The 20,794-nt window shown below is 41.0% G+C and overlaps 1 protein-coding gene across 1 annotated transcript in view; it reads left to right on the forward strand.

The window, feature by feature from the left end:
• GABRR3 (gamma-aminobutyric acid type A receptor subunit rho3) overlaps positions 1-20,794 on the forward strand; it is a 45,115-nt gene extending 24,321 nt beyond the window's left edge. The window contains 6 exon segments of the mRNA XM_033433372.2: positions 2,237-2,319; positions 3,318-3,458; positions 7,463-7,607; positions 9,698-9,705; positions 14,242-14,417; positions 19,168-20,794. Coding sequence (XP_033289263.1) covers positions 2,237-2,319; positions 3,318-3,458; positions 7,463-7,607; positions 9,698-9,705; positions 14,242-14,417; positions 19,168-19,470 — 856 coding nt within the window. The 3' untranslated portion in view covers positions 19,471-20,794.

Consider the following 20,794-nt stretch of genomic DNA (forward strand, 5'->3'; position numbering starts at 1 on the left):
GCTATTACCAGACGTTTCATATGCTTTTTTTTTTTAAAAAAAAATGAAATTAAAGGAAAATACTACTTTCCATAGGACTTTTAAATCAGAAGTAACATAGGACTCTAATAAGTACTGGAATCAAGCGTTCCTAGGAATCAGAAGCCGATTGGCAGCATCTGGCCAAGGAATCAACTGATTTAAATTAATTATTTTGATGAGGTGATATCCACTGGAGAATTAACTCGGGGGATTATCCTTACCCTGCACATTCCAAAGAAAGATTTAGCTCTTGCCTGGTTCCTGGGAAATAACCTACAAGCCCTTGGAATATCCTGCCTGATAAGTATGTCTTTGTTTACCCGGAGGCCTTGAGCCACACGGTATCAACTTGATCTCTGGAGGAGCTAAAACTAAGGTCAGCCATAACTATGTGACCAACCTTCAGTTAATATATACTTTGGACTCCAAAGCTTATGTAGCTTCCCTGGTTGGCAATTGTCCGTGCATGTTGTCACACATCATTGCTAGGAGAAGTAAGCACTGTCCATATACCTCCACTAGAACAGGACAGCTGGAAACTTGCTCCTGGTCTCTCCTGGAACCTGCCCTATGCATCTTATTTCATTGCTGATTTTAACTGGTATCCTTTCATTGCTATGAACCATTAACTGTTAGTATAACAGCTTTGATGAGTTCTGTGAATCCTTCTAGTGAAACATTGAACCTGAGCTTGGTCTTGGAGATCCCCCAACACAGAAGGACTCAAAACTGTTGTCTGCACAGCTATTTCAGCTGACAGCAGAGCCAGCTGAAGCCCAGCCAGTCACCTGGTTTCAGGCTTGGTTCTGACACCGTCTACTGACAAAGATTCTCTCTTTGACCAAATTCTACTCAGTCTCCTCTGAACTGTCTTCTCACCTAGGCCCTGCTCCCCTGTTCTCAGTATCTGATCACCCTCCATATCTGATGAGGTTCCTCATCCACCCCCTAACCCCCAGCTGATATCTGATCACCCTGGCCCCCCTTCAGCAAGAATCCTGTTAGGTCCATTTAGCCAGAATCCCCCAAGCCCTGATGTTTCCTCTTGGTAATTGTTCATCCACTGACCTCCGCACCTCCACCCCACTCCCTCTTCCTTCACTATAAATTCCCACTCATTATATTTGGAGTTGAGCCCAATCTTTGTTACCCATTAAAAAAAAAAATTATAGTAGCCCTCCTAAATAGAGTCCGCCTTACCATTCTTTAACAAGTATCATGCATAGTTTTTTCTTTAATAGTGCCTGCCTAATCTCCTTGGTTTTTAATTTATTCATATGTACTCTGAAGGAAGTAGACTCAAAGATTTCAGAAGTCCTTTCCAGCTTTAAAGTACAAGGAAAAAAATAAATAAATAAAGTACAAGGAAGATGCCAAAATGAATATGTTTTGTGACACAAAGTTATCCAGACATCTCCCTGGCTTGGCATTTTGCTGCATGACTATTGACAGTAGAATTCAACCCCCGGCAGATAAAATGGTTCTACTCCTCTGATTAACTTGGATACACCATCGGTAGGACCAGCTGTTGCCTTTGTTTTTTGCAGACTTGCTCAGGGGCCTTTTAAGGAACCTCCGATCTGCTATTGCGGGTACCAAAGTTCAACAGCCTCTGCCTGAAGCCAGGAAAAGCTAAAAGGACATAAAATTTGAAAAAGCAGTCCTCATCAGTATGCAAGCCTTTCACTTAATAGCACCTGAATTACATGCTTAATAGCACGTAGATCTATAACTGAAAATGCTCCAGGCTTTCCCCTCACTCCTGGAAAGATAATTTCCTCAGGTAAACTTGCTTTGTGAAAGAAACCTTTACTCATAGGTTTTTATTACCACCATTCCAGCTCTTTATTACTGGAAACTATTTAAGTTTGCATCTTCCAGAAAGCAGAAAATATTTAAATCTATTTAAAAGCCTTCTCACTTTGAAGTGTGTTTTTCTGAAAACACCCAGAAAATATAGAGGAAGCTGCGCAGGAAATGGTGAGATCAGAAGCAATTTTTAGGGCAGGAATTCACTCGTTAACTGTGTCTTACGCAAATCACCTACCTTCCTGGGTTTGCTTCCTTATGGGTTACTTGGAAAGAAGATGGTAACACCTGTTTTGCATTAGTCTTGAAAGGCACTCAAAAGTGTCAGAGAGCTTCAATGCTGCATTGCTTATTTGACCATGTGGTTAAATGATCTGCAGTTTTCTTTTTCTCATTCTTGCTATAGGATAACTGTTACAGCAATGTGCTTTATGGATTTCAGCAGGTTTCCACTTGACACTCAAAATTTTTCCCTTGAACGGGAAAGCTGTAAGTCTTACTTCCCTATGGAGTATGTGTGGTCTGAACACACCATCACCTACTTGCATATAAATAAGCATACTCTTAACAAGCATGTAAACATCTTGATAAATATATTTGTCCAAAACAGCTGGTTGGTTGGTTGGTTGGTTGGTTGGTTTTTTAGTAAGAATCACGATGGCAAATTGTCTCTCAAATGAGAAGATAGAAGATTCAAGGGAAAAAATGCTTTGATAACTACATATTCTGCAGTTTCCACAATGATTTTAAAGGAATAGCTCCCTAAAAAGTTGTATTCTTGCTAATGCTATTAACAGAGACTGGCAGATTTAGAAAGCTCTGCCATTTATGTTCCCGTATAAATCCCAGTCTTCCATTAAGTATGCTTTGTTTCCCTGGAAAAACCCAGCTCTAGACTTAAACCTCCTAATCAAAGCCCTGTCAGAGGGCATCTGAGCCAGCTCCCTGTCAATTACTTTGACCCACCAGCTATTTTTGACATGATATCTTAAAAGCTGACTGCAATTTTCCATAATGTGGGTAAAATGCTGGGAATCTCAATGGATGTCTCCTACATAGATGCTCCTCCCCAAATCCATTAGAAACTCTCTTAATAGTATTTGATTATAGAAGAAAATTCTGTACAAGCCCAGCTCACTCTGGAATTTCATCCAATAGAGCTACAAAACTAAAGGGGCCTAAAGACTTGGCATCAGACCTGTGAGGGAAAGGCGGTGCTGTGACATCACAGTACACACAGACATGGAAACACGTGGGCACAGAAAAAGCTGCCACACTATGCCAGTAATCGGGGTCTAAGTTTTGGAGGTTTTTTTTTTTTCTTTTTGAAGATGTGGATATTATCAGTCTATTGGCAAACGTATATTTCAGAGCCGTGACATTGGACCAGACCCCAGGGATACAGAACTGTATAAAACATGGTCATAGACCTCATGGAACTTACAAGAGCTTACTCCAATAAAAAGAATGTTATTTTCTTGTCTTAGATGCCTACAATGAGGAGGATCTAATGCTGTACTGGAAACATGGAAACAAGTCCCTGAATACTGACGAGCATATTTCGCTTTCTCAGTTCTTCATCAAGGAATTCGGTGCATCCAGTGGATTTGCTTTCTATAGCAGCACAGGTACCGTATTTTATGTGGACAGTTCATCAGCATTTATTGAGCATCTACTGTCGGCAAAGTATGAGTGGAAAGACCCAAGTCCAAACAAGCATCCCATTTGGCCAATAACATCATCCTTCTTTTATAGGCAGCCACCTCTACCTTTCCAATACAGGTGTTCCTCAACTTACGATGGGGTTACCTCCCAATAAATCCATCATAAGTTGAAGTGCATTTAATATACCTAACCTCCCGAATATCATAAGTAGCCTAGCTTACCTTTAATGTGCTCAGAACACTTATTCATCTAACTCAAATCCTATTTTATAATAAAGTGTTGAATATCTTCTGTAATTTAATTGCATACTGTATTGAAAGTGAAAAACAGAATGGTTGTCTGGGTGCAGAATCGTTGTAAGTGTATCGGTTGTTTGCCCTCGTGATCTGGGGCTGACTGGGGGCTGGTTCGCTGCGGCTGCCCAGCATCACACAGAGAGCATATGGCCAGCCCGGGAAAAAGATCAAAATTCAAAATTGGAAGTACAGTTTCTACTGAATGTGTATGGCTTTCATACCATCATAAAGTCAAAAAATTGTAAGTCAAATCGTCTTAAGTCAGGGACCGTCTGTGCAGATTTCTGTCTTCGTCATATAACCACCTCTAACTAGATGCCTTGCTTCCTCTCGGCCCCTGCAGTCTACTCTTAATACAGCAGACAGAGTGTTCTTTTGAAAACATAAACAGCACAATTCTTCTCTGTTCAAAGCCCTCTGGTGTTTTTCCACCAAACTTACAGCAGAATTTAAGCTTCTAACCATGGCCTGCAAGGCCCTACATGATCTTTCTCTGCCTAAGGCTCTGACCTCAACAACTACCCCTGCCCCCTCTCCCTACTTCTTGCGTGTCTTCAAACACACCCATCTTATTCCATCTGCAGGGTTTCTGCTTTGGCCTTTTCTCTCTCTGCCTGGAATGTTTTCCCCTGATCTTTTGATGACCAGCTTCCTCATTTTGCTCAGAGCTTTGTTCAAATATCATCTCCTCAAAGAATGCTTTCCTAGGGCTTCCCTGGTGGCACAGTGGTTAAGAGTCTGCCTGCTGATGCAGGGGACACAGGTTTGTGCCCCGGTCCGGGAAGATCCCACATGCCGCGGAGCGGCTGGGCCCGTGAGCCGTGGCCGCTGAGCCTGCGCGTCCGGAGCCTGTGCTCCGCAACCGGAGAGGCCACAACAGTGAGAGGCCCGCGTACTGAAAAAAAAAAGAATGCTTTCCTAGCCATCCTATCTAGAATAGACTTCCTTCCTCACCATTCCCCATGTGTACTTGTCTTCACATCACTAACCATGTCCTGAAATACATCTCTGTTTGACTGCCTTATTGTTTGAGTGCCTGACTAGAAAGAGTGCAGGGATCTGTCTGCCTTGTTCACCATCTCTTCCCCATTCTTTTGTTCACCTCGAATGTGCCTGGCACATGATAGGTGCTCAATAAATAGCAGCTGAATCAATCAATCAATCAATCAATCAAGTACGTCACTGTGATGCCACACACATGCCAAAAGGGTATAAAGAGATTTATTACTCACATAATGAGGTTTTCTAGAGAGAGCAGGGCAGGCTCCTGAGAAGGTCTGAAAATGTCTGAGAGAACAGAAAAGGGTGCCTGACTTGGGGTTCTATGGTGGTTAGAAAGTGGGGCTAGGGTGAGGATTCCCTTAAATGGTGCAGTGTTTGCATGGTTTGATCTTCCCACCAGTGCCAAAGAGGTAACATTTGGCTTTCCTCCTAGCTTGCCCAGGTGTGGAACAGAAGGGGAAGTGGGGCTAGAAAGTTATCAGAAGTCAAATATGAAAAATGGACTCACACTCTATTTATTGCACTACCCAAAGTGAGGGCTCCACAACTTTTCAAAGCAGCACTACCTTTCCTGGTTGGTAAAGGGAGCTCTTCCTGGTTACAGCTTCAACAACAAAACCATCCCTAGTCTCCCCATCCCAGAAGAACAGCAAGACAGAGCAACATTTCTCCTGCTGGGTTGCAAAAAAAAAAAAAAAAATTCAGAAAATTATGAGTAAAGAAAGGACCTCGTTACCTAAATGTATTTCAAGACTTAAAACCATATGCATTAATGTCTTTCTTTATGAAGTACTTTCACAGCTTTTCCTTATCTCTTTTAATCTCACAATAATTATATGAAGTTATAACGTCAGAGATGCTATTATTTCACTCTACAACCATAATCAAAATTCTCAATTGCAAACCACAATGAAGTGGACTGTGACATGGGTAATACAAGACAATGAGTAGCTTAAAAAATGTATATTTTGACTTTAGAATGCACTATGTAGTGTATCTTTTATTAGCCTTGGTAATGAAATTGTTTGGTGTTCCTGAAACGTATCAACTGATGGTGAGAGAAACTCAGAACAAGTAGGAAAGAGAAGGGTAACCAGCAGTTAATTAAGAGTAGAATATTGGGCTTCCCTGGTGGCGCAGTGGTTGAGAGTCCGCCTGCCGATGCAGGGGACACGGGTTCGTGCCCCGGTCCGCGAAGCTGGACCCATGAGCCATGGCCGCTGAGCCTGCGCGTCTGGAGTCTGTGCTCCGCAACGGGAGAGGCCACAACAGTGAGAGGCCCGCGTACCGCAAAAAAAAAAAAAAAGAGTAGAATATTAGGCATGCAGTCTGCCAATTCGGTGTGGATTGACTAGGAGTACATCTTAGACTAAGTGCCTAAGTATTTACCTAATCTGTCTAAATAGGTTTGCCATCTTGAGTTACCTAAGAAATTACTACTGAGGAAGTAGAAGAGTTCTCCAACTTTGCAACATCTATGATTTAGTTTTATTATTTTGACCTATAGTCTCTGTGATTTGAATAATTTTGTCTCAAAGTAAACTGCATTTATCATAGAAAAATTAATCTTACCACTTGTGCAACATCTATGATTTAGTTTTATTTATTATTTTGACCTATGGTCTCTGTGATTTGAATAATTTTGTCTCAGAGTCAACTGCATTTATCATAGAAAAATTAATCTTACCACTTATTTATAAAAGATATACTTTCATTTTTATCATTTCATTATTCACTGCCTTATTTTAGAAAAGGTTTAATAAGATTGACATCACAGCTATTGTGAAATAAAGCATGATGTGAATCAGAAATGTGTGAGAAAGAAAAATGTAAAACAAGGTTAAGTTATGTTATAGAATATATGTGGTTATTAGAGAATGGCAGTCAGAGAAGTTCTATAGATGGTCCAAAAATATGGCTTTAAACTTCCTTGCAGCCAATGTGAAAAGGGAAACCTGAACAAAATGTGTGTGGATGTGACTACAATTTGTACTTTTGATCAGCACAAATTAATCAATATTACCAACGTGAGTTTATATAATTCCAACAACAAGCAAAAGAACATCATTTGGCTACTTTTTGGCAGACTTATCATAGATAAATTAATGGTACCCGTGAAACTTTGAAATAATAAAAAATAGTTTACGGATACTCCCTCCCCCTAGCTCTTCTTTGAATCCCTAGCTGTCTGGATCCTAACTTGGAATCCAGTGACCTAGTAGCTACTGTGAATCTTTTCCTTCACATAAAATATTTCATTTCATTTGTTATAGCTAATAAATAGTGTATTGGCTATTGCATCAGTCATTAGCCATGTACTGAAGACTTTCTCACCTGCAGAAACACTGCAAACACAGTATATTTTGGAGAAAGGTCTTTAAAGGCCATCCCATAAAATGTAATTACCATTCATCCCTGAACAGCAGGTATGAAATTTAAAGGAGGATCTTTGAGTCAGATAATTAAACAGACTGCAGTTCAGTTAGTTCAACAAACATTGGATGGAGTGCCAGGCCCAGGTCCTATGCCAATGCTGGGTAAACAAGGATGAGTGTGTTAAGTTCCATGTTCCCTAAGAGCCTGGAGTCTAAAGAAGCATGTTGTTTCACTAAGTGTGGGGTTTCCGCGAAGAAGCCTGTTCTGATGAAAACTTTGGCTTTTTCTCACAGGTTGGTACAACAGGCTTTTCATCAACTTTGTGCTAAGGAGGCATATTTTCTTCTTCGTGCTGCAAACCTGTCTCCCAGCTGTGTTGATGGTAATGCTTTCCTGGGTTTCATTTTAGATTGACCAGAGAGCTGTTCATGCAAGAGGGTAAGTCTTTCCACACCTTTGTGAAATGTTAATATGGGAGAAATGTCGAGGAAGGTAAATAAAAAGGGTGGTAAGTGGAGAGGGAAAGAGACTGATGGTTTAGTAGGGATAGTTACTGATGTGGGCTCAGGTTACAGTATTTGGCTTGACAGCCTCAAGGGCAAATTGTAGTTGGACTCTTTCCTCGGGAATCCAGACATTAGGTATGAAGGCTGCACCAACTGACCAAAGCTGGATGATAGTAAGGAGAGAGGGTGAAATTATGAAGCATAAACAGCCTCACTTTATAAATGTCTCTCTTCTCCCTTTCAGGAAAACCTCCCTATCCCTTGCCCAAGTTCATTTCACTTCCCCTGACAAACCCGTACATCACAGAAGATTTCAATTCAAACCAATTCACACTATACTGGTACCTTAATAAATTACTTCTTGGAGAGGGGGATGTTTGAATTTGGAAACATGAGCACTAGTTAGAAATTAGGGCGTAATCTAAACGCTAAAATCAGAATCAGCTGCAGTGGAATTTTAGGTATGGTGACACATTAGTGGGCAAGAGATTTCAGGTGGAGAAACATGTCCAGCCTCATTAACAGGTATATTATCTCCTCTATCTACATATGTTATATTGCCACTGTCACACATACAGATTTATGGGAATGATTTCAGACTCACTTAGCAGTTATTGAGTCCTTACAAAGTGGAGTTGCCTAGCTAAGCACTTAGATAACATGTTACTTAGTGGGAACCCAAGAGTCAATCCCACCTGCCTTCTTAGCTGGTTTGGGGCAGAACTCTATCATTTTGGTTGATTTTGTTCTTTCACCTGTAATGCTCTAACTAGAGAGAAGATTGTCATAAGTGGTTCATAATCATTGTAATTATCACGCAATTCATTCCAGAAAGGGTGATTTCTAAGTTAATGTTCACAAATTATATGCATACTTCAAAAGATCATTTGAAAGACATAAATCGTCATTAATATTAATAATTTGTTCACCTCTTTCCCCTATTAAAAGCTTCAATCTACAAGCATTTGAGGCTTGAATGTCTTCAAGAGGAAACATACTATCTGAATGAGTAATTAAATTATTGTTGCTGTTCCTTCACATCAGAGCAGCCTGGCCCTGACCGCAGTAGGGCAGTGTAGACCCAAAAGAGGAGACTAAAGGCCTATTTCCAGCCCTCGAGACAGAATGAGAAGGGCATTCAGTCTCTAAAGGTTTATGGATATGATTTTCAATAGGATCCCTGAAGCTGACTGCTCAACTCTTATACTTTGAAAATGACAGCAGTAAACGCTGGTTCCAGGGCAGGGTGGGGTGAATGGAGAACACTGAAATCCATTTAAGTCGCCCCTGAAATTCTGTGCTTCTTGCGTCTACATCTGATTCCTCAGGGTTAGGAAATTGCTATGCAGATTTATGTAAAATAATATACAAATAAGAAGTGTCCCTCACCTTTTTAATAGAACTGTAGTATTCCTAGAACACCGCTATCCTCTCAGGCTTTTCCTTCCTACCACCTTCAAGTTCTTTCAAAGATACTTTGCCCTCTGTTGTTTTTTTGTTTTTTGTTTTTTGTTTTTGCCTTCTGTTTAAAAAAAACTTTTTTGTATTGACGTATAGTTGATTTACAATGTTGTGTTAGTTTCAGGTGTACAGCAAAGTGATTCAGATTCCTTCCCATTACAGGTTATTGCAAGATATTATGTATAGTAACCTGTTCTATATAGTAAGTCCTTGCTGTTTATCTATTTTATATAGAGTAGCGTGTATCTGTGAATCCCAAACTCCTAATTTTTCAGTGCACCCAGTGAGGAGTAGGGAGCAGAAATCCAGCCCAAGTTCCATGGGACATGGTTTGGGGTGACGTCCTCCAGAGGAAGGGGTACCTCTTACTAATTTGTACAAAGATGTAGTTTGGGCTTGCAGAGGCCTTGTAATAGCTTATTTCACCTCCTTCTCTTCTTGCCCCAGTTCAACCCTATGACCAGAGTGATATCTCTAAAACGCAAATGTGATCACAATACTCTCATCTCAAATGCCATTGGAATCCAAGGTGTCCCTTGAGGGTTGCCAGATAAAATACAGGACACTTGGTTAAATCTGTGTTTTAGATAAGCACCAAATAATGTTTTCGTTTAAGTATATCCCAAATATTGTATGGGACATACTGATACTAAAACACTGCTCATTGTTCATCTGAAATTGAAATATAACTGAGTGTTCTGTATTTTTATTTGCTAAATTTTCAATCATACTCCTGCCTCAACATACTAGCCCTAATAAGCTTCAACCAATTTGAATGTTCAATGTTCTCAAACAGGCCCTCATGCCTATCTGCGTATCTCACCTCTATACATTTGTTCTGGCTCTCACTCTGCTTAGAATGCCCTCCCTACCTGTCTTTCTTTGTCAAATTCAGCCATTTCTATACAGCCAGAAGCCTTTACTGATGGTTCCAGGCAGATATGGCCTCTCCCATCTTTGGACCACATAGCACTTTGTATCTCTCCTGAGACCCCTACTTCCTCTATTTCATGTTCGGCTATGGGATGGGTTGGTAGCTCATCTTGTCTCCTCTATTAGAATATGAGTTTCTTAAGGAAAAGGATCATTATTATCCTCTTTTCTGTCCCTACGTGACTGGCACAGTGTCCTGCACATATTTTGTGCTCAATACATAGTTGTTAAACTACCAGTATTTAGCCCACCATGTTTTTAATAACTGTATTTTAGCTACTAACTGAAAACAATGATGATTCATTGCTCACGACTCTTCCACATTTGGGTTCATTTGCTGATTGAGGATGAATCATTTGCTGGTTAAGACCCTTCCACATTTGTCATGTTTCAGATAAAGAACAGTGGAAGCTGAACAGCACAAAAGTATCAATTGTGACTAGGCACTTCTCATAAGAGACAATAGCTGTCATAACTTGGAATGTGTAATGGGTTAAAATACCATTCTATGTTTCTATTCGATCTGGTGTGAGGCTATTACAAGCTGTTCAAGGATGTTTTAACCCTCATGGAGGGTTCTCCTCTCCTTTCTACCTCCCTCTTTCTTTCCTTGTCTCCATCGTTCCTGTTTTGACCCCTCTGCTGGGGTATGCCATTCATGTACAATGTATGAAGTAATGGGGTCATTTATCAGGAAATAAACATGGCAGAGAAAGGCAACTAAAACTTTCAGGCATGTAGTCATTCATAAAGCAAAATGTCTAACAGAGGATATCCCGTATACCTGGAAAAGTAAATACTTAGGAGCTATTCATTTTACCATTATAGAAGTAACCAGAACTTCTGTGCCATGGGCTCTGGCACCGACTTTGTGGAATAATGGTTGTTACTTTCTGGCCATAGAGTGGTATTTGGATATCCAGCCTGTGTTTCTCTCCCTCACATCACTTAATATTTTTCTTCTGCCTAGGCCTACAGGGAAAATGTTTTTGCTCATTTAAAGATGAATGTAGACACCTATTCCTTCAAAAGAGCTCCCCACCACACAGCCACTGAAGGGGTGAACTGACTCAGTAGTTCTAAGTGACGTCTGCAGGCCCTACTGCTTTCACACAGGTCAATGAACCTCTCCATCATATATGGCAAAAAATAGCCAATGAAACACAAAGATAGCTCCCCTAACTGCAGGGCTCTTTGGATCTCATATGTGTCCTTAAGAATTAATATGGTGAGTGAAACTGCGAGGCCCAGGGAAGTTGAATCCCAGAAGCCAGACTAACTATTGCCTCTTAACACTTTCCTCACTATGCATAGCAATTTCAGTAGGTGGGAAAATAGTCCTCTAATCCCAACACAGGACCTTTCTTTGACTAAATGGTCACTTCCTATAATTCAAAACTCCTTTATTGGGATGTTAACTTTAATGGGCTTGGAATGAATACAGTTTGTCAAGGTTAATGTATTTCTAAGGGGTGGCTCAAGACAAGTGTGGTTAATGTAGCTGTAATACTCCTCACTCCAAGTCCTATTGCTTTAGGAATTTATATATCAGTTTTCTCATCCCTTACTCCCTGTACTCAACGTTCCCTTCTCCCCAGTCTCCCTGTCTCTCCCTCTCTCTGTTTGCTCCTTTTAAAGAGGAAAGTCTAGAATGCTGGTTTAAAAATAAATAGAGCTACCAAAAATTAGTTGGACTAAGCACCTTTCTAAAGAAAATGACTGCTAGTTTATTGCTGTCTGGCAAATATAGATAATGCAATTCCCTTTTATTGACCCAACAGTCATCAATTTAAAATACATGACAAGAGCATGTATCTGTGTGTTTTTCTAAACCCTTATTTTGTCCATTAAGCTTCATGTTACTGTTCACTGAAAAAAATTCAAGTTCTATCTTCCATATCTTAGAAAACCAGTAAGAGAAAACATTTCAACATTTTTGAACAAATGAGGTAAACATTCCTAAATAGGAATGTTCATTTAGGATTTTCACAGTTTTCACGGTTTTACCAGGGAAATCCTGACAGGGTAAGTCTTTTGTTCTCTTGTAGAGCACAAAGTACCTTCATGCTTCCTGACATAATTCTACACTCAATTTTACAGCATCTTGTCGCAGAGATACTCCATATATAGAAATTGGTTTATAATCTTAAAAACAAAAGGAGGGCTTCCCTGGTGGCGCAGTGGTTGAGGATCCGCCTGCCGATGCAGGGGACGCGGGTTCGTGCCCCGGTCCGGGAGGACCCCGCATGCCGCGGAGCGGCTGGGCCCGTGAGCCATGGCCGCTGAGCCTGCGCGTCCGGAGCCTGTGCTCCACAGTGGGAGAGGCCACAACAGTGAGAGGCCCGCGTACCGCAAAAACAAAACAAAACAAAACAAAAGGAAGTTTCCTCTACAGGTTCAGAATGAGAGGCCACAGGTTTGCATGAAAAGAGCATGGTTCTACACTCAGAGAGAAAGGTTTCAGTCCTGCTCCTGACCAAACTCAGGCTCATTAGCCACTCTCCTCTGCAACATGTGGTTAATATTTACCTAGGTTGTGGCGGGTAAACATTCAATAAAGGCAAGCAAGTTTTATTTATTAATCTCAGCTTCAGCTATACATACACCTGATCCATTAATAAAAAGTTCACATCTCCATGTTTATGTAGCAAGGAATGCAAGCAGCCTCCACAGAGACGCAGATTATTGATATTACCATTGTTGGGGAAACCTGAGACTCAGTGGGTCAGTGGCCTGCATTTCATGGTAAGTGCTAGAGAAGCTTCTAGGTTTCTTATTCTGGAGTTCAAAGCAGTGTGAAGGTGAGATTCCAGGCCCTCCTATGGTGACTATCAAATTGCCAAATGGCATTGGTTTGGGTCATCCAAAGGAAAAACTTAATTTGAAATTGAGTAGCTCTGTAGCACTGTCATTGTCTTTGATATGGGCCTCCCTCAGATGAGAACCTCGCAGAATTATAGAATTTGTTGAAAAGGTAGAAACGTGCGGGTGAAAGCTGTCCACATGCTGTGTCTGTACATTTAGGAGTAAATCGCAGTGCTCCTCCTGCTATTCGAGACTCTGTCTGTTAACATTAAAATGTCCTCACAACTTATAAAAATCATTAAGGATTCCATCTGCACTCCCCTGGTGGGAAGTTAATAAATAAAACCATGCCAGCCAGTGTACATTTCAAATATTTACAATGCTTTACTTTCTCTCCAGGCAGTACTCTTGCAGTATGCCTCTGAGAAATTAGTGTAGACACAGAGTAGCCCTCCCCAAGGCTGGCATTTTATTAAGGAAGTCTCAGAGTCACTTCTTTCTCCATTGTCCCCCAGAACATTGATCTCGTTACCTCTGACGCCCATGGCAGGGATTAAAGAAGGGAAAGGAAGAGAGGGAAAGGAAGAGAAGAAAAGGAAAGGGAAGGGGAAGGCAGTGGTCAGGGAGAGGAAGGGAAGAGAAGGAAAGTGGTAGGAGTACTGGACAACAAGGGAAAGGGAGGGGAGGCGCAGAAAGTAAGTGGCATTTAGCAGTTGCTTAGTAAATATTTACACTGAACCCAGACTCCACTAACACACTTCCGTTCTCAATCTCAACTGAATTGTAGTTTCAGTAACCAGGGGCAAAGTGATACCAATAACGATGGCTTGTAAGCGTTCTATATGAAAGAAAAATACAGAGAAAGCAATCTTTAATACTGCTAAAGATCACTCCCTGACAAATGAAAGATTAAAGATTGACATGAAGACGCTTTCTGAACAGTAGAAGTTGTGAAATGATGGGGAAGGGTAGTGGAAATGGTTTTAGAATTTCTTTCTCAGAAGAATTTTTAAAACTTGAATACATTATTACCTTCCTGGGATGGTTAGAAGAGACCCAACTGAGGGTGGGAAGCAATGGATCCTTAAAGACAAGTCTGACTCCGTGGAGACTTTAGCTGGAGGGAAGGAGACGTCACAGACAATGGAGGTGAGGGTGAGAAAATGAGATGGAAAGAGAAATCCAAGCAGAGTTTCTTGCTTAGGCTCAAGCCGTGTACTAGGTTAACATGCTGGGATTCCGTCCACACACACACGCCTTTGATCACCAGGTATCAATCTGGAAATGTATCCCCTGGTGTCTTCCAGCACCAGCACCTGGAGCTGAATGGTTATGTCACTGAACTCATCACTGTTCTCAAATGGCAGGAATCACCATGGTGCTGACCATGTCCACGATCCTCTCTGGGGTGTGCGCCTCCCTGCCCCAGGTGTCCTACGTCAAGGCCGTGGACGTGTACCTGTGGGCTAGCTCCCTCTTTGTCTTCCTGTCAGTCCTTGAGTACGCAGCCCTGAACTACCTCACCACAGTGAAGACAGGGAAGGTACTGCCTTCTTTTGACTGTTGTATCCTTTCCGGAATGTGAAAAAGACTACCCTCATCTATGCCCTCTCCTGACAGCATTGCGACCCTTGTGTGAAGTCCATGTGCCTTGGCAAGATGCAAGTTTATGGGGTGATGACAATTTGATATTGAGCTTTATTCTTTCTGCTCTGTGCTGGCTGGTTTCCTCAGCATCCTCATTCACCTTTGCCAAGAGATTTTCTGTGTGAGGAATTTCTCTCAGTGTGCTCCCCTCCACTGACTCTAACCCTTGAAAAGAAGGGGTTGATGTACAAATCACATCCTTTCAAGTAGATGATGATGATGATAATAATAATAGCTAACATTTAATGAGTGTTTCTTATATATTGGCATTGTGCTAACCATCCAACATATTATGTCTTTTAATTCTCAGAGTAACTCCAAGAGGTTGGTACTTTATCACCTTCATTTTACGGAGGTGAAATAGGAGCAGATGGGGGAGTAACTTGACCAAGGTCACACAGCTTAAGAAGAATCAGGATTTGTTTCTGCAGCACCCTGACTCCAAAGGCTGTGCTCTCAACCAATCAATGATCGATCTCCACCAAGATCTAGGATTTACTTTTCTTTTCTAGTCACTCGGGAGAGTGGTAGAGCACGAGGGAAGGTTCTTCTCTTCACAGTGTACTGGGAATAAGGTACCTTCTCGGCCTAAATGTTATCACCTGTTCCTTGTGACATTGTCAATCTGGATAGATTGCTCTCTCCCTGCTTCATTTCACAAAGGGGTGGGGCACCAACTTCCTGTTATTACGAGAACTGACACATGATATTTTACTTCAGAAACCTAACTGATCAAGTTAATTTGTTTGCTATATATATGTATGTGTGTATATGTGTATATATATATATATATGTGCAATTTTAATGTGATATATTCACACCGGTTTACGAAATTCTTATAATGACTATTTATACACACCCAAAACATTATTTAATATTTATTTATACTTCTAGTGAGAGTATTTCATACTTTTCAGAGCATCTGTATATCCTCTTCTGGAACCGAGCCCTCATATCAACTCCATGATGTAGGCCTTGCGGAGATGATGATCTCTGGTGATTTGCCAAAAGATCCAGAGCCAGCAGAGCTGCAATCGCAGTTCAGATCTCCTGTAACGCCACTTCAGTCTTTTATTTCATATCCTTTGAGTCAAAGCTGTAATAGAAACTGACTTTGCTTCATTGCAGATGCTTTAGTTTCTTTTGTTGACAGCATGGAAATATGAGTCTCTGTCACATACATACCCACAGTGACCGCTATGCAGGCGTGAGAAAATCAGGAGCTTTTAGACGAGTGTGCAGTAATCGGCATGTACGCATCACCTGGGATTTGTTAAGATTTTCGTTCAGTAGGTCTGGGGTGGGAGCTGAGGGTCTGCATTTCTAAGCCCTGGCTGCTGCCAGTCCGTAGCCACACTGTGAAGAGCCATGATTAGATAAGCTGTGAAGTGAAAGAGATAAATGTGCGATGAGGAGAAGAATTTTGTTCTTGTGTTATTTTGTTTTGTTTTGTTTTCAGGTGGGGAGTGGTGAACCCACGACAGAGGCACTGTAGTAATTTCAGCCACCTCTAGCTAGTCCTCTGACTCCCCACCTCCACCCACCCCACCACAAAGCACATGTGCTCACACTACCTGCATGTTTTTTTCACTTGATCGGGTTGTTCACAGTCTTCTGTGTACCCCAGAAGATATTCTTTTGAATTAATAAGCATTGTTCACTTTAAAAATTATTTTTTATTTTCAATTGTAGTAAAATATACATAACATAGACGTTGCCATCTTAATTGTTTTTGTTTTCTTTTTTTTTTTTTTTTTTTGGTACGTGGGCCTCTCATTGTTGTGGCCTCTCCTGTTGCGGAGCACAGGCTCCGGACGCGCAGGCTCAGCGGCCATGGCTCACGGGCCCAGCCGCTCCGCGGCATGTGGGATCTTCCCGGACCGGGGCATGAACCCGTGTCCCCTGCATCGGCAGGCGGACTCTCAACCACTGTGCCACCAGGGAAGCCCTTAATTGTTTTAAAGTGTACAGTTTCATAGTATTAAGAGTATACACATTGCCATACAACCAATCTCCAGAAAGTGTTCACCTTGCAAAATCGAAACTCTGTACCCATTAAACAACTCCCCATTTCCCCCTCCTCCCAACCTCTGGAAACCACCATTCTATGCATTCTCCTTCAAAGGTGCAATTATCTCAAAGAAATGTCCTACTTGCCCTTCATATGTTTGTGATACAAATGAAGGAGCACAGATTTGGAGTCAGAAGTGATGCCAAACCTAATATCCTACCTCCGTGTGCCAGGCTGTCTCCTAAACCTCATTCTGCATTTGCAAAATGGTGGAATTTCTTCCCTATTACCTCACAGAACTGTTGTGAAGATCAAATGATATAATAAATGCATTTAACATTTTTGCATACCATATAGTGCTACACAAATGTTATGTTCTTATTGTGATTAGTGCCCAGAGCATATTCTCTGAAGGAGTAGCAGTTTTGAAAGGGATAGTGGGAACAGGCTGTTTGAGATGAGAGATCTTTAAAGGGGTGGGATGCTCTGGTGAGATGCAGGGAAAAAAGATACGTCTGTAGGATTGGGGGCTAATCAATGATACCTCTCCCCTCTGTATGTGAGTTGGGAAACCAGTCTGAGAGAGAGAGAGAGATGTAGGAGCCAGACATGGATGTGATAATGTTACCTTTGTTACTGGTAAAACAGTTTAGAGAAATTGCCTTAGATCTGTGAGCAGGGGGTCCCACTAATATTTCATTGCTGTATTCAGTGTACTTACTCTCTTGGTCACTGGCGAAGCTAGACAATTCAGGATTTCCCTGTGAGGACAGTCTCCTTTACCTCATTTCAGAAAACAAACCTGGACACCAATGCAGATCCTAAAGTAACTCCAAAAGGACTAAAAACACACATGCCAGTTCCTTCTTCCAAACCCCTAGGGTAGAGTGATTGAGGGATGATGAGAAAGACCAGGAATGTTAGGCTATGGAGTTCCTCCCTATGAAATCATGAAGTTAAGCAAAGCTCATTTCCTTCCAACACCACGATCACCACCATCACACACCCCTCCCAACCACCCCCAGATACCAAGAGATGGGAGAACAGTAAGGTCCATGGAAAATTTGTCCCTAGCATTGACCATTGCCCAGAAAGGAGAAAGGAAGCTATTTTCTTTCTTATTCTTCATCCAAGTGTTTTCCTAATTCTAGGACTTAGAGCTCAGTCTAAAACCATCAAATCTGTACTTTAGATATAATATGCCTTAGCTTTGTGCTTATTTGTAAGCTGGAGTGAAAAATTAAAGACCAGTTCTAAAACTGTTTCTACTGGAACAACCAACTTACAAACTTGTGGACATTAGCAGCCTACTGGTAAATTGTGCACTGCAAGGTTTAACCAATTTTATAGATCTAAATTATCATAATGGAGAAAGAAAACCAAGGAGACAGTATATAGTTATTCTATCCTCAGATCCAGAGTTGGATATAAGTGTTATTATTGGCTATTGGTTAGTAATTCAGTCTCAATGTCATTTCATGTTTATTTTACCCATTTTCATTTTACTATGAGAAGTTTCTACAACTAAAACAAAAAGGGACAACATAATTCGAGTATGGGTCCCTGGTTAGTTTACTGACTGCACAAAATAGTCCTTATGTCTCTTGAATTCAGTAAAATATTAGGTTTTTGAGTCAGTGTTGAACCAAATACACATTTTGGCAGAATTTACTCTGCAGCCTCCAATTTGAATTATGAATACTTTCATCCAGTAGTAGCCTGTCCATATTTGTTCATTTTTTAGCTTCCCTAGAGATCAAAAAGAAATTTTGTTTTCTCAGAAAGCAATTAGTAACAGCTGCTTCCTAGACACAGCTCTGTATCAGGGAGAACCACTATCTCCCGCAGAGTAAAACCTTAAAGAAAAACAGTGGTTTAGATTCAGTCAAGCAATGGAGTCAGAAAGCATTGATAACTCACTCCTTCAAAAAAATACACCAATTTCAAGTTGTTTAATTGAGCTATGTTAGTATCATTTAAAGGTACTTTTCAGCAAAAGTGGGAAGGCTTGGTCAATTTACATTTTAAAGGAGCAGCTAAAATCATTCCCTATCTCCACCCCAAATTCAAGCAAAAATGGATCACCAGATGATATTGTTCTGTTTTGGGACAAAACCCCCACACTGATTATGCATATTGCTATGTTTTCTCTAAAGAGGAAAAATACATTGAAAAACAAGTCCAATTGCTTATATTGCTCTTCTGATAAATCATATTCAATTTCAACCCACAAACTTAGGGCAAGCAATTCATACTACTCAGAAACAAAGAGGAAGACTTGAAACAATGTTCCCTTTTGTGGAAAAAAACATTGAGTGTAACAGTCTGTCAGGCCTGGACTAAATTAGAAAACATTGACAATTATAGTTGTGATACATTTATTTGTATAATGCTCAAATATCCCTCTCTCTAAATCCCTATTAAAAATGGATGTCTAAGATGATGTTTTCCATTTATTATGAAAATGACTTTTCATCAGATACCAGAAGCAAAACCAGAATTCTATTCTTTAAAATAAGCAAACATTCTTAGTATTTATTGAAACTATTTTTAAAATCTGATTGTTTAGATTTTTACTGTAATTCCAACTCCTAAAACCATATTCATGACTAACTAACAAAAGTCTTTTTGTCAGATTTCTGGAATGTACAGTATTGATGCAGCTCAAGCCATGGCCTTCGATGGTTGTTACCATGACAGTACAACTGACACGGACCAGACATCCTTTTCTCTACACTCAGAAGAGGACTCCATGCAAGAAAGATGCACAGGCAACCTCAGCACAGATTCACCTCCGATAAAGAGAAGAAAATCACTAGGAGGGCAGGTTGGTAGAATCATTCTGGAGAACAACCATGTCATTGACACCTATTCAAAGATTTTATTTCCCATTGTGTACATTACATTTAATTTGTTTTACTGGAGTATTTACGTGTGAAGAGGAAAGCCCAGTTGATAAAATTTGTTTTGGAGTCAGATTATGTTAAAAACAACAATAAAAACCACCAACTCTTAACTATAAATTGGATGGTACTAGACTACACTGGAGTCAGCCAGTCACTTCTCTTGGCCCAAAGAAGATTTGAAAGTTAACTGATTCACATCTAGGAAAGAGTTTAAGGTCTTAGGAGAATTTGGCTCCATCAATGAGAGTCGACATTCTGCTTGCCTCCACCACACCAGAAGCTGCCTTAAGGACACAGCCTTGCGATAGTAAGGGGTTACTGAGACATCTGGACCGTATACAGAGAGAGAGAAAGCAAGTCAGAGAGACAGACAGAGACAGAGAGCGCTGCCCGGCTGCAGTCTTTATTGTTGGCTAATCATTTTTCTACAAGGAGTTGCAAATTAAATGGAGAACGTGACTACATTTCAGAAGCCGTGTGGCTGACAGGGTCCTGGTTCTCTGGCCTAGTATCAGGCCTGAGCCTCTGAGGTGGGAGAGCCGAGTTCAGGACATTGGACCACCAGAGACCTCCCGGCCCCATGTAATATCAACCGGCGGGAGCTCTCCCAGAGATCTCCATCTCAACGCTAAGACCCAGCTCCACCCAACGGCCAGCAAGCTCCAGTGTTGGATGCCCCATGCCAAACAACTAGCAAGACAGGAACACAACGCCACCCATTAGCAGAGAGGCTGCCTAAAATCATGCTAAGTTCACAGACACCCCAAAACACAGCATTGGATGCAGCCCTGCCCATCAGAAAGACAAGATTCAGCCCCACCCACCAGAACACAGGTACCAGCCCCCTCCACCAGGAAGCCTACACAAGCCCCTGAACCAACTTTACCCACTGAAGGCAGACACCAAAAACAATGGAAACTACGAACCTGCACCCTGTGAAAAGGAGACCCCAAACACAGAAAGTAAGAAAAATGGGAAGACAGAGAAATATGCAGCAGATAAAGAAGAAAGGTAAAAACCCACCAGACCAAACAAATGAAGAGGAAACAGGCAGTCTATCTGAAAAAGAAGTCAGCGTAATGATAGTAAAGATGATCCCAAATCTTGGAAATAGAATGGAGAAAATATAAGAAAGTATTAAAAAAGACCTAGAAGAAATAAAGAGCAAACAAACAATAATGAACAACATAATAAATGCAATTTAAAATTCTCTAGAAGGAATCAAAAACAGAATAACTGAGGCAGAAGAACAGATAAGTGACCTGGAAGATAAAATAGTGGAAATAACTACTGCAGAGCAGAATAAAGAAAAAAGAATGAAAAGAATTGAGGACAGTCTCAGGGACCTCTGGGACA

This window comes from Orcinus orca, chromosome 5 (genome assembly GCF_937001465.1).
Source record: "Orcinus orca chromosome 5, mOrcOrc1.1, whole genome shotgun sequence".
Taxonomy (NCBI): Eukaryota; Metazoa; Chordata; class Mammalia; order Artiodactyla; family Delphinidae; genus Orcinus; species Orcinus orca.